Source organism: Macrobrachium nipponense, chromosome 34, assembly GCF_015104395.2.
Source record: "Macrobrachium nipponense isolate FS-2020 chromosome 34, ASM1510439v2, whole genome shotgun sequence".
Taxonomy (NCBI): Eukaryota; Metazoa; Arthropoda; class Malacostraca; order Decapoda; family Palaemonidae; genus Macrobrachium; species Macrobrachium nipponense.
In genome coordinates, this window is record NC_061095.1 from 29,461,538 (window position 1) to 29,476,118 (window position 14,581).

The following is a 14,581-nucleotide window of genomic DNA, read 5'->3' on the forward strand; positions in this document are numbered from 1 at the left end:
CAGAGGAAGAGAGGATTATGTCAATAAATTGGAGGGAAATAAGGGCAGTGTACCTAGGCCTTCTTTCATTTCAGGATCAACTGTCGGGTTCGGTTGTCGCAATCTTCGTCAACAACACCATAGCAGTCTTGTAGTTAAGAAACCAAGGTGGCACACAGTCAGACCTTCTCACTCAAGAAGCCCGATCAATCCTATGTTGGGCAGAAGACAGGAGGATTACGTTGGTCCCTCAGTTTATCCTGGGCCATCACAACGTCTTAGCAGACGCCTTGTTGAGACCGAACAAAGTTCAAGGGTTGGAATGGACGCTTTGCCAGGGAGTCTTCGACAGCCTCAGGAAGAAGTGGCTTGTCACAGTCGATCTGTTTGCCGTCCCACTGAATTTTCAGTGCCAGATCATCTCCGCCCCTTACCAGACTCCTCAGAGTGCCGGAACAGATGCTCTTTTGCAGGACTGGGAGGGCCTTCAAGCCTATGCATTTCCTCCATTCTCTCTGGTGAGGTCTTTCCTCAACAAAGTGAGGGCAACCAAGTGTCTGAATTTTTCCTTGTACCTCCCTCCAAGTATGAGTCTATCCTATTGTTAAGACTGAAGGTTTGTTCCACACATGAACAAATTTTTAATTAAATTTTATTTTTCATAGCTGACAAACTCAGGTCTTAACATTGACTGCCCACCTCAAGCCAACCCTCATGTAATCCTGGGATAGAGGAAAGACTAAAGGCATCACAGGGTTCAAGTGTGATTGCTGACCAGATTCCACCTCCTCTACACTTTAGATGCTAGATGCTACAGATTCCTTGCATATACAATATTTTTTTGTTTTTAACTGGTTTACAGCCGATGCCAGCCAATGCAGAGGATTGATCCTATTATTAAGACTTCAGGTTTGTTGGCTATGAAAAATAAAATTAATTTATTTAAAAATGTCATTTCAACCCCTTGTCCTACATTTTAAGTTTTTATTTATTTATTTCATTTTATGTCTGTGATTTCTTTTCCTTTGATTTTGCTGTGTTACTATTAGCTTATCCTCCAGAAGCCTCCCTTTCTATATACTGCTATTTTTGCCTTTACTACTATGATAAACAGGATTCCATGCTAATCTTGATGGACAGTACCTCAAACTCTTAATATACCTCCATGGAATGCCAATGCAATTTTGTTTTGGTGATTTAGCTTTTACTTTATATTTTCAGAGTGACTTGTGTGTGGATCTTTACTTCACAAGAGAAGAAAATACTGTTGCTGTGTGCAGATTCAACCTTGGGACACCTTCTCTTTGTAATATTTTGAATTCTCTTAAAAATGAACTCTAGAAATGGTGAATATCGTGTGGATCCTACTTCACAAAAGAAGGAAATACTACTGTTGCCATGTGCAGATTCAACCTTGGAACACCTCTTTGTAATATTTAGGACTCCTAAAAATGAACTTTAAAACACAGGTTTTGATGTAGGAAAAACCTAATTTTGATTGTCGCTGTTGAGTCCTCAAAGGAGTTACCCTCCGTGGTGTGTGCCAGCACCCCATGGTGACTAGACTAATATCAAAGAAATATTTTTTAGCATGTTCTTGTAGCTGGGTATTGTGCCGTAATGATAAACACTATGACACATAATAGAGTATAATGAACTGAAAGACAAGGAGGCATTCTTTCTTGTCTTCAGCGAAGCTGTGCCCAGTTTCCCACGTCAAGACTGCAATTAGAAGTGACTATTGTGCATGTGCATCGGCCATCTTGTTTTACGATCAGGCTGGTTAAAAGGCCAAGAACCATTATACTCTGTTGGTCAACACAGGATGAACCTTTACCCAAATCCCATGGCTTTTCGTCAGGGAAGTGGGAGGGTTTTTGAGGACTCAACAGCGACTACCAAAAATAGGTTTTTCCTATGTTAGAACCTGTTTTTTTATTGTTTAGTCGCTGTTTCGACCTCAAAGGAGCATTACAAAGAAATTGACAGGTGACCAAAGGCTTAAGCTCCCAAAGTTTCCATCCCAACAATCTAAAAATTAAAACACTATAAATCATATTTGGTCCTAGGTCAAGCCACAAATTTTGGTAACAAAGAACAAAACTAAGCAAGAACTTGTGTTTTTAGTGTAAAGTTCTATAGTGACTTACCTAGGTATCCTGGGTATGGTTGCAGTATTGACGCACCTTCCCCAGCGATAGTCAGCATACCCACCCGTTGGGAAGACCCCTGGTTTTTCGCTGTAGTGCGTATGGGGTCAGGACTAACCATACCACCTACTGATACACAGTGCAGTTGAATTTGTTCCAGCTCACGGCAGTAGTGTTTTAAGAATACCGACTCTGATGAAGTGTGGGTTAGCCTTTTTATTGAGGGACACTAAAATTATTCATAGCCCTTGTAGAGAGAGAGTCACCCTTGTAGATAGAGTAGTTTATTTGTATAAGGATGTAGGAAAATTGGACCTTCTGGGATGTTTGCTGTGATCTCTAGCTAAACCTTAAGTGCTTGAACTGGGCATAATGTTCTGTCTGCTAAATTGAATTTTCTTTTAAGAATAGGAGATTTCCTTTATAAAGGATTCTCATTCTTGGCCAGGAATGATGGACCAGGGGACAGTAGTAAATTATTATCAACAATTCACTAATATGGGCTCCTGATGCTAATGCCACCAGGGAGATTGCTTTTTGAAGCATGTGAGTTGTGGTTGTGTCTGCTGAAGTGAGGGGTACCTAAAAGTCTAAGTACCTTATTCAGGGACCAAGTAATTGGAAGTCTTTCGGGAGGGGGTCTTTGTAGAGCAAAAGACTGCCGAAGGGAAGTTACGACTTCTATGCTGGAAGTAATCCTGAATCCATGAAACAAGGGTTCCATTAATGCTGCCCTGTATGCCATAATTGTTGTAACTGTAAGATGCTTGTCTTCAGAGGTATATAAGAAAATTTAAAAGTATTTTTATAGAAATCTCGACTGGTGTCTCAGTATGGATGTAATCTAACCATATCTTCCATATGGACTGGTACTGCTGGATAGATGATGTCCATAATTATTGCACTAGGTACCCAGCAATGTTGGGCGAGTAGCTTTCACGGTAGATTATATTTTAAAAATTCACATATGAAGGTCTTGGCTGAGAAAGGAGGATGTATAAATGACTTTCCCTTCTACTCTCTGGGATAGTACAGCGGACAGTTATGAAATTTGTCTCTTCGCTCATTGTTGAAGTAATAGGAACCAATGTCAGTTTGGCCAGTGTGGGGCTATTAGGTAAGCTGTTCCTTTGAAGATTACGAGTTTGTTCAAAACCTTCAAAATCTGGGACAATGGAGGGATAAGACGTATTGTCTTCCACTCGTTTCAGTTTTGTAGGAAGGCATCTCTTGCTGTTACTTGACTGTCCAAATTCAGGGACACATACTGTATGCTGGGAGTTTGTGATTCTCGTATGTGGCAAACAGGTCCACCTCATGTTGTGGAAGTATGTTGGCTATTGTTTGAAAAGAGTGGTTGCCCAATGTCCACTTTGTTGAGGGTGTTGTTTTCCTTGACAAAGATTCTGCTGTTACATTGAGAGACTGTAAGGTGAATTGCAGACAAGTCCACTTCTTTACCTGTGCCATCCGAAGGATGGCTAACATTAACATATTGATAGGAGGTGAGTGATCCCAAATTCTTGATGCAGTCCATTGCAGTCATGTTGTCTAAGAATGTGTCCAGGGGGGGGTTTGAGTTTTTTGAGAGACAAAATGACAGCCATCAGCTCCAGGAAATTGATGTGACAATTCTGTAGAGTAGCTGACCACCTCCCTGCCACCTGAGGATCCTCCCAATGTCCTCTCCAGCCTGTCAACAAGGCATCTGTGTGTATTGTTACTTTTACAGATGGAGGAGTCAGGGTGACCTGTTTTGCCAGAAATTCCTTCTGGGTTCTGAAGTACATCTCCACAATTTTCCTATTCATTTTGTGAGATCTGTCTCACATCTTTTTTCATGCATGTAACAGCCAAAATTTGTTCATGTTTTTCAGTTGCAATCTGAGTATTGAATTTGTTACTGATGCAAACTGTAGCAGACCTATCATACATTCTAACTGCCGTCTGGAAACAATGGTTTCTGCTAGGAACCTTTTGAGGTTTTTCCTTATTCTTTTCTGAGTTTTGATGGGAGGTACAAAAGGCCATGAAAAGTATCCCAACAAATTCCCCGCCACTGAAATAGTCTGCTGGACGTGACGCCGGATTTTTTCCAATTTAATACACTAAAACCTTTCGACCAGAATCTGTTGACCAGTGCTCTTAGGTTTATCAAGCACTTTTCTTGTGGGCCCCTGATTAACCAGTCATCTAAATAAGCTATTAGATGTATTCCTTCTTTCCTGAGTTCTCAGACAACTGCTGTTACCAGTTTTGTAGATTCTTGGGGCAATGTTTTGCCCAAAAGGCATGACTTTGAACCTGTAGGTATTTTTCCCTATCCGGAACCCTGGGAAGGAGTGGAAGGGAACGGGCAATAGGACGTGCCAGTATGCATCTCACAAATCTATAGGAACTGTCCAGCTCCCTTTTGGAATGACTGAAAATACTTTGGCAACCTCATAATCCTTAAGAAATTCCCCTCCAGGTGAGGATTCCTTTATTTCCTCCACAGGGTGAACCTGGGGAGTAGTGGGAACTGATGTTATTGGGTTTTAGCCCAAATATGGATCTTCAGAGAAGGGGTTAAGTACATGCTGCTGGATAGATATACAGTGGTACCTCGACATACGAAAGGCTCAACTTACGAAAAACTCGAGATACAAAAGCCAATACGAAAAATTTAACGGCTCTACATACGAAAAGTTTTCAAGATACAAAAGGTTTCTGAAAGTCCAAGATTCACCCGGATAACAATTTTGAAAATCGCGCCGCACGCCGCCATCTTAGTACTAGTAGACTCGCCACCATCCTCCTGCTCTCCCATTGGTTCCTGATGCTAGTCGCGGCCATGAAATCCTTCTCTCCTATTGGCCAGCGTCCCTCCCATCATGCATCTACTATGTACACGTGGTGGCGTGGCTCGGCCACTTGGTACCAGCATTGTTATAGTATGCATGCAGTATTTGTTTTCATGATCGTCAATGTGTACGTAATATTTAAAAAAAAAAGTGACCAAGATCTCTCACATGGGATAAGTGATCAAGGTCTCTCTCATGGGATAACTGGAAACTTTGCAAGGTTGGTAGAATCTCCACTCCCTGCTGAACAGAGGGTGTAGACTAATCATTTACAACATGCATACCAGTATGTATACGTATAATCAAGGCACTTCAGTTTATGTTGAAGGTCAGCAGCCGAACATTCAGTACCCAAATCAGTTGCAGAGAGAGCATTTGGTTGAACAGGGTTTTGATGGACACCAGGGCCAACAGAGTCATGAGGTGCAAAAAAAGAACCAAGTGATAAAAAACAGAAAGTTGAAATTCTGTAAAAAAAAAAAAAAAAAAAAAAAAAAAACCTACGTAAAGAAAAAAAGTAAAAAAAAAAAAGTTAAAAATCAAAAAGAGAAAAAAAGAAAGAAAAAAAAACGGCAGAAATTAAAGCCGCTTTTCATAAAGTGCAATCATTTGTAGAAGACACCCCCTGAAAAGGCTCACACAGGAACATTGTGAAAAGTAGGCAGAAGCAATCTTCCTTGGATAGTTACGTATGTAGTACGTACGTATATATTTTTTAAAGTGTAAAGTGTACATATGTACAAAAGAAAAAAAAAATGGCAGAAATTAAAGCCGCTTTTCATAAAGTGCAATCATTTGTAGAAGACCCCCCGAAAAAGCTCATACAGGAACATTGTGAAAAGTAGGCAGAAGCAAACTTCCTTGGATAGTTACGTATGTACGTAGCCTCACTCGAAAGGTAAGCTTCCACATTTTACGTACAGTATATTTCTTGTTACCATGTACACTAATATACACTTTATTTACAGGTTATATTTTGCATTTTTTTATTAATTTAAGTATTGAATGGTCCAAATTGTTGTAGTATTTCATTGTTTATAGGTCAATTTAGCTTTATTATGAAATTTACTGGGGTGTTTTTGGAGGGCTTGGAACGGATTAGCCATTTTACATGTAAAATGTGGTCCAAGATACGAAAACCTCATGATACGAAGGGCGCCTTGGAACGGATTAATTTTGTATCTTGAGGTACTGCTGTAATTTCCCCTTTCCTCGCCCTTGCTGAACCCTAGGACCCATGAAGACACCCTAAAATGGGCAGTTTCATACTTAAAGCTTGCTGCCAAGAGCATGCTACAAATTTTGCATATGTCTTGCAACCAAACAAATTTGTCCTGATTATTACAGGGACTGTTAATGGCAGGTGATGTGGGTCTTGCTTACTGGCAAAAACTGTACCGAGCAACCTGCTACAGAACATTTTAAGGGTCACACTTCAAGGTGGTCCTGTAGTGAAAAAACCAATTTGTATTGGGAAATTTAATTAGTATAAATTATTTTTAATCCTGGGCACCTGTAAATAGTAGATCTTATTTTAAAGGTAACTTTGAATATAAGTATACAGTTTTAGTACATTTTTATATAATATCTATGTTAACTTAAACCCTTAGTTTTAGGTTACCATTGAAGACCTGTCTAATGTCTGTTCTTAAACTTAGCTCATTTGTAATGGCTATGTCAAGTTTTTATTATATTAATATCACTCAGACTAGTTTATGACTAACCTGTTTAACTAACCCAAGCCACTTTTTCATGTGGCTTAGGTTAATACCTTTGGTATAATCTATGTTAAGCTAATCATAAAGAATTTTTCTAGGGTTCTCAGTTATTATAAGTCACTGCTTACATCAGGGTTAATTAAAACCAGATATATACAAAATATCTCATTGTTTTGTTATAGTAAATCCTAGTCTACCCTCTTGTCTGATACTCAGCCATATTGTTTCTAGGCTAATAGAAGGATATTCAATTTAAAAAGGCATTCCTACTTAATCTGGTTAGGCTACTACCTATTCTAGGTTTATATAATTTAAAAAAATATAAGCTACACAATATATTATTATGTAGTCATAAACCAAGTTAAATTTATTGAGCCCAGTAATTTTTGAGTCTTGAATATACTGGTTTGTAGTCATACATAATAACCTAGGCTACTAAGTCATAGCAAACAGAGTTATTTTTGCTAAGCTTAGAATACCTTATATGTAGCTTTACAGGTAAACTATGCTATATAAAACCATCTTACTAATACTAACCTTTTTATAACTAAATTAGTATAATTTATTCCAGGCCTAATTTAGAATAATGTTTAATCAAGAATGATAAACTCCAACACTCAAGGTTATGTGTTATTTAAAACACAAATATCCTTAAAATGTTGCCTTAAGGTTAGGCTACTATCTCATCTGGCACCAGTTGCCAATTTTCGACAAGTCTTATGTTACGTGGTCTAGGCTAACAATTTAGTCCGATAGGATGTTTAGTAAAAGTTTACCACTTAACATTAGGTACTACCTAGTCCTTTCAACTAGTCTTAGGTGGGTTATTTAGTTCATTCTAAATATGCATGTTATATAAAATGAAGTGCTTATCACTTAGGTAACTACCTAATCCAGGTTATTTAAATCACCTTTAGGATATATAATCCTAGATTACAGGCTACAAACAATAACTGCCATAGTCTTAAATTGTTTGCAATGAATTGGTTAGGCTAATAGCTCATGTAGGCTAATATCTAAGAATTTGTAGAACAATTCTTTAACTAAAATCTTCCAAAAGGAATGACAAATTCTTTAATAATAATAAAAAAAAACTAGCCAGGATTTTGTATTGCACCGACCATGTGCTCGCCAAACAAAGGCTGGTTTCTATATTCAAAACAAACCTTTGTTCTACAGTTTTAAACTAAAATATTTTTCACTAAAGTTTAAAAATAAGCCCTCAATTTTCAAATTTCAGTGATTCCATGATCCTCAAAAAAAATTTGGAGATTGAAATGTCTCAAATGAAGAGCACTGGCTGAAGACACCTTAGTGTGCATTGACTAGAGAGGTGATGGTTCTTGGTCTTGTAACTAGCCCGATCATAAAACGATGTGGCCGACGCGCATGCGCAATAAGTCACTTCTGCCGTCTTGATGTGGGAAACTGGGTACAACTTCGCTGAAGACAAGACAAAATGCCTTCTTGTCTTGAGTCCATTATACTCTATCTCATATGGGCTGCTCTACGAGCAAGAGCCCGTGCTGGCACAAGGCCAGCTTAATCTCAAACAACAACATACTCTATCATGTGTTAATGTTTATCATTACAACACAATACCAGGCTAAAAGGTATTTCTTTGACATTAGTCTAATCATCATGGGCCACTGGCACACACCATGGAGGGTAACTCCTTTGAGGATGAAACAGCGACTACACCATAAGAAATGGTGAATATTTTTCAGTCTCCAAGAGGAAAACAAATCCAGACACTTGAATTCAAGCCTAAATTCTATTAGCAGCAGTATATACCATACATATAAAATAAGTGATGCATAGTTCATAGTGTGGTTATATTAGAATGTAACATACTCAAATGTACCAAGCAAATGTGCATCTGATGATTGCTTCCTCTAGGAACTACTACTGTTGTCTCAAATTATAGTCTGTGATCTTTACAAGTTTAGCTTTGTATCTCTTGAGGCTACTGATGATTAAGGGGTGACTGATACTGGTTCACTAGAAGCTCATCATCCTTTAACAAATCATAATCTTCATGGTTTCTTAAACTTGCACATCTTTCACAAGTAGATTCATTACCTTATTTGGTATTGCAGTGCTTTTATTTTCAAAAGTAGTGCTTATGAATCTTTTTTTTTCTTTCTTCCATTAAATGTCTTTTACATTTACCCCCCCATTAAATTTATATTCTTTCTGTTGAGGATGCTTATGTTTTGGATTAATTTTCTGCTATGGGATGTTCTCATGCTTCACTTCCCATTACTTATTTGTAGTTATTGGTGATTTTCAGTAATAAAATCATTTTTACCCTATTTATTATTGGCATATCTTCATAATAAAAATCCTATTCGAGGAATACATAATTCCTTGGGAAAAGCATTTTTCAAAAGACTGCTAAAATGCTAAATTAAAATCCCCCAAAATCACAAATGCTTTCTCCCTACCATGGCTACTCCTTCTGACTCCCTTAACCAATCTGTTGCGACAGAGTTGAAGGTATCTTCATGAAGAAGTTTGATCAATCAGAGGTTAAGCATCCAAGCAGGAAGGTCGTAGATCCTCTATTTTTTTCTTCCTCGTCTTCATCATTTGCCCCATCCGTTCCGGTCAGACAGAAGAAGAGAGACCTCATAGCTCTTCCACTTAAGAAGATGCTTGAGTCTTCCTCAGAATCTTGCTCTTCATCTCCTGTAGCTGCCCTTCGTTCATCTAAGCACGGCTGTGCTGAAACAGCTCGTGCTTCTACATAAGTTACTTTCAAAACTGTTCTTCCGTCAAGGCACAATGACGCATTCCTCTTACTATTTCTGATGCTACTCGACCAGCTGGTAACGTGAGGACTATCAACCCTCCAGTTTGAACTCTCCCTCAGAAGGCTTCTGTTGTTTCTTCTCCTGTTCTAGGTCAAGGTGTTCCTCAAGTTCGTAGGAAGGAGGACAAGGCCCCCATCAAGAAATCTAAACTCTGGATCCCTCTCGTCGGAGGTCTCCTGCATCTCTCATTCACATCCTATGTACAGGCAGTTCCCGCTTATCAGTGGTGTCGGTTAATGGTGTTCTGATTTTAGTGCTTGGCTAAACCGATAAACTGCCTACCAATGCCGCTAACCTGCTTACCAGCATCGAAAATCTGGTCAACAACGTTTAGCCAAGTGTCATAAAACCGAAACGCTGTGACCAAATAAGCAATGACTGCTTAAGTAACTTGTGATTTAGTAAATTGAACACAGGTACATACCTAAATGCTTCCTATATGCATATCAACTATCAGCAAACGATCCTTTAGATTCTATGTATACTTATATACAGGCAGTACCCGGGTTACGACGACCGTTTTCGAGACGCGTTGTAAGCCGGAACATTGTCAAAAATCCTAAGAAAACCTTACTTTTAATGCTTTAGGTGCATTCAAAACTATGTAAACTGCATTCTTATTGCATTTTACATCAAAAAAAACCTTTAAATATTGATTATTTTGCATTTTTGGTGTCATATTTCATCTGCCAGATCAGTGTTTGTAGGCATCGTAACTCTGGAACATGTGTTGTAACCCTGGAACATGCATCGTAACCCTGGAAATAATTTCTGATGAATATAATTGAAAAGCGTCGTAACCTTGGAACGTCGTAAGCCGAGACCGTCGTAACCCGGAGACTGCCTGTATAGGGCCAACCTGTAGTACTCAGGGTAAAAAATCAATAAGCAGCACCCCAGGCCATGGAAACTTTGAGGTCAGCCAGTTTAAGAAAAAAACACATCAATGGCAAGAGGAAGATATGCAAATGGAAATGGTATAAGAAAAAAAAATTATAAAAAATTTTTCCTACCTTCCACAATTAGTTGAAAATAACTATTTACAGTCCCTTGCATGGCCTCTTTTACAAGATGATCATAAATATTACCAAGTTATACACTTTTTCTAAAAAATAATTTTATGTTATTTTGTAAAATTATCATTACAGCTCACACAATATCAAAATAAAACTAAATCTGTAACAAACTGAGCATATTGAAAAATATTCACAAATTTACTTAGATTGAAGATGCAGTGACTTTTTTGGCTTATACATGTCTTTTCTTATATTTCTGCACTTTTATTTGCAAAATTACAATTATACTGACATATAAAAGATAAGAACTAAAACCAACAGCAACCCCTGGTTATATTTATGAGCAAATATATAATAAGACATCATGTGTGAGAGAGAGGCAGTCCATCTCTCCTTGAAGTCAAGTACACTACTAACTTTGTCATGTGGTGCTCTCTTTATCTGAACCAGTCTAAAAGTTACCATCAGTGAATTTATGGGCTATAGAAGTAATGGCACCTCTTTCCCCTATGATTCCCCAAAATTGATGTCGCGTAATATTGTTACTCACCATGCCTGAAATCATCAGCCACCCAAAACCTCTTATATCAGTCCAATAAGGGTTAAATATAATTTTTTCTGCAACTTTGGAGGGCACATGGAGGATAGAAATTGGCATGTAGTTTACTGTCCCCCCATACCCAAGTGAAAAAATGATTGAGCAATGTGGGTTGAGGGAGGGAATTACATCACTTACTTGATCTCCACCAAGGCATACATGTTTCTATGTTTTAGTGACCTTTCATGCATGCATGCTGAAGACCTATGAAAAATACAAATCAATAAATGTGCTGTTGAATTTGTAATACAAAAGAAGATTTTTCATTTGAAGTTCAAATACTTACCTTTAGATGGTTGCACTGTGAGTGAAGTTATATGAAATAAAGCCTGTCTTCTAATTTCTACAAGTTTATTATACGGTCCAGATCAATCAAATATTATGATGTCAAAATGCTGTTATTATAAGATTTGTTGGAAATACATATATTGGTTGCAACCTGCAGTTATTTTGTGATGAAGGTTTCTTAAAATAAATAGTTTGTTTTAAATATGTCTTTAATAACTTATATATACATAAGTAGATCTTAAATAACATAGAAAACAAATGATTTAATTGTAAACTGGAAGGCAATACAGAAAACATCAGGAAGCTGCGCCTGTGCCATCACTTACAACTGGAGGTAGCTCATGTAGTCCCAATAGTACCTCTTCTGCCTCTCCTTGCAATGACTCTGCCTTTTCTAGTAAAAGCATCTGTTGGTGAAAAAATATGGTAATAACAACTTTGTATTATAGGAAACAGTGAAAACTTTGTCAAAAATTTAAGCAAAAAGATAAATAAAAGCATCTACATTATTTTTAATTTACAAAGGTCAACCCATCATTGCTGGTAACCCATTGGATAATATATCCAAGCTTGTATTGTCAATATATCTTAACTAATCTTAAAATATTACATCCCAGTGAACCTGAACCTAAAAGAAGAAAATTTCCATGTGAAAGGAAACCATTAAAGGTGCTGCATTTAACAAATTGTGAAACCTTAAGTAAAATTTGGAGTTCTTGGGTACTGCAATTCATCATAACATTTTTATATCAGCACTTTTATACAGACAAATGTGAAATGGTTCCATCTACACTGCTCTCATATTTTTCCTGCCTAAATTCCGTCCTCATCGATGAAGAGTTAACCATCCAAAAGCTTTACAAATTCTGGTTGAGTTATTAAAGTTCTGCAAGTTTTTTCTTCTTTTTTTTGGTAGGATTAAAGGACCTGACTTAATGTTAAATATAGAAAGCAACACAGCACGAGCCAAGGGGAACCTGCAAAAAACGTTTAATAGCACATACCATTTGCAATTCTGTATAATGATTAACTTCAACAATGAAGAACATCAAACAAGAAATCATATCATCCTGATGACAAAGTGAAGCAGAGTGGCCAAGTTATAACTCTGCCACAACATGAGCCAAGTCCTTGTGCAAATTATGGAATTAACAAGTGAAGAAAGGAAGATCAGAAAGGAGAATCAAACCAGTAGTATAAATATAAATTTTACCTTTGCAGAACTAATAATCTGTGTAGCTGTTCGGTAAGGTAGATGCTCTACACTTTCAACCAGAGATCTTGGTTCAGCATTGGCAACATCATGAAGAGTATGAAATCCAGCTTTATACAGCATCTTAGCTCGACCCTAAAAATAATGAATATTTAGTAAAAGGAAAATGCCAGCAAACCAATTAAAAAGCTCTAACAGTAAACTGCAATGAAGGAACTTTATATTTGCTTCTCTACTAATAGTCTCATTTAAACAAATTATTGTGGTTTAAAAAAAGCTTCCAAGCCAAAATGAATATTATTTCGTACACCTTACTGGGCATTTTTTCCTTTTTCCCCTTATTAGGCAAACTTATAATTTACACTGCACTTCATAATAGTAATTTTATTATTTGGTAAAATATTGATTAAATTAAAATATTTTTGGGACTGACTTGTGGTTACATTGTTTATACAAATTATCAAAAGTAAGTAAAATATGAAATTACTGCTCGAGACCTCCTGGATATTGGAAGAAATCAATCAAGAGACAAATGACATCAATGAAGGCTTAACAAAACAGTTGAAATTATGTTAAGACAAAATAAAGTGTCTTAAGATTAAAAACAGTAACTCCATGTAGGGATTAAGCTAAGAAGTGTAAATTGCATAGTGTGGACTTTTGCATCCTTTATGTTTAACTGTATGTTTATGATATTCAAGAGTTAAGCCTATAATTTAGACAAATATTTTTTAATACAAGTTCTGATGCTCAATTACAGATTCAAAACCCTATGTATTAGCTGTAATTGGAAGGGTGGAGATTGATCACAAAATTATATCTGTTAACACAATTTTTAATGCTTATATTTTTAGTACTGCACTTTGCATAGTTACTAGGTCATGGCACAGAGGCCGTGCCGATTCACTGCTTTTAAATTTTAATGATGCATTTGGAGATGATAGAATCTGTGCCATTGCTTTTAATAGTCCTTTATTACAAATAGTTTGTAACAGAGTCAGATACTGATCCATATACAGTATTTGACTTCTGAATCTAGTAATGATTATATGATTGGTTTTTATGGAAACAGTAATGATGGTAAATGTGTAAGAGTTTTCTAATTAGATGTAAAGTATTTTTGCATTCACCTTTTATACATACACAAGCTTTCCAGTTCAGAGGTGGATCAAATGTTATACCTCAGAACTTGACTGTTAAACTGATGGGTATTACTTTTATTTATTTTCATTTCATTCAATGGGTAACAGCTTTGCTTCCACCCGATGTCAACCTTGAACATAAGCGCTTTCATTTTCTCACGAGATAAATTAAATCCAATTAGGTAAGCCCATAAGGCAACTTTGGTCATGGCCAAATTAAAGATTTGTTGAGCATGTTGCACATTTGATCTGTATAAAATATGACAACGTCATCCAATTTGACATTTTTCACTGTAGAAGGTAACTGTTTTGTGATTTTATAAATTACCAGTACACTGTACAAATAAAAGTTATACTAAAAACACAACCTTGAACTCCATTTTGTAGTTTGCATATTTTGGATTATCTATATTCTGAAAATAAAAATTATTTACATGTGAAAAATCCATTGTATTTACTAATGATTGTCAATAATAAAACTCCAAATGAATGAAGTAAAAAAAATTGTCAAAGTTAACAAAATCTGAATATAACCTCATCCAAAATCCCCACCTTGGAGGATGCACTACCAGCTACCAGATTGAACAATTGTGCCCGACTACAACAATATTAAAGAATAAAAACGTTTCCAAGAGTTTAAGACTAGGCACGTAGCTTTCCCAATAATAATATCCAGGAATACTGTCAGATTGGTAACAGAACAGAATTCTTCTGGAGTAAAGTGAATAACATCTGCTATAACAAAAAACCTAGTGAGTAATGGGGATCTTAGCCAGTTTGTGCACAGTAGCTACATATGTGTGAGAAGGGTGAATGAA

At 36.8% G+C, this 14,581-nt stretch overlaps 2 protein-coding genes across 2 annotated transcripts in view; one reads left to right on the plus strand and one right to left on the minus strand.

Annotated features, from left to right (window-relative positions):
• Positions 1–11,463, plus strand: part of LOC135208004 (uncharacterized) — a gene marked incomplete in the record, with an annotated part of 189,155 nt that extends 177,692 nt beyond the window's left edge. The window contains 1 exon segment of the mRNA XM_064240099.1: positions 1,201–11,463. Within this exon segment, the coding sequence (XP_064096169.1) occupies positions 1,201–1,320 (120 nt within the window).
• A 136-nt stretch (positions 11,464–11,599) lies between these two features.
• Positions 11,600–14,581, minus strand: part of LOC135208005 (helicase POLQ-like) — a 128,821-nt gene continuing 125,839 nt past the window's right edge. Inside the window, exons 8-9 of the mRNA XM_064240101.1 lie at positions 12,622–12,756; positions 11,600–11,815 (exon numbers count right to left, since the gene is read on the minus strand). The gene's annotated coding sequence lies outside the window, so the exon portion shown is untranslated. The remainder of the gene's footprint in view (positions 11,816–12,621; positions 12,757–14,581) is intronic.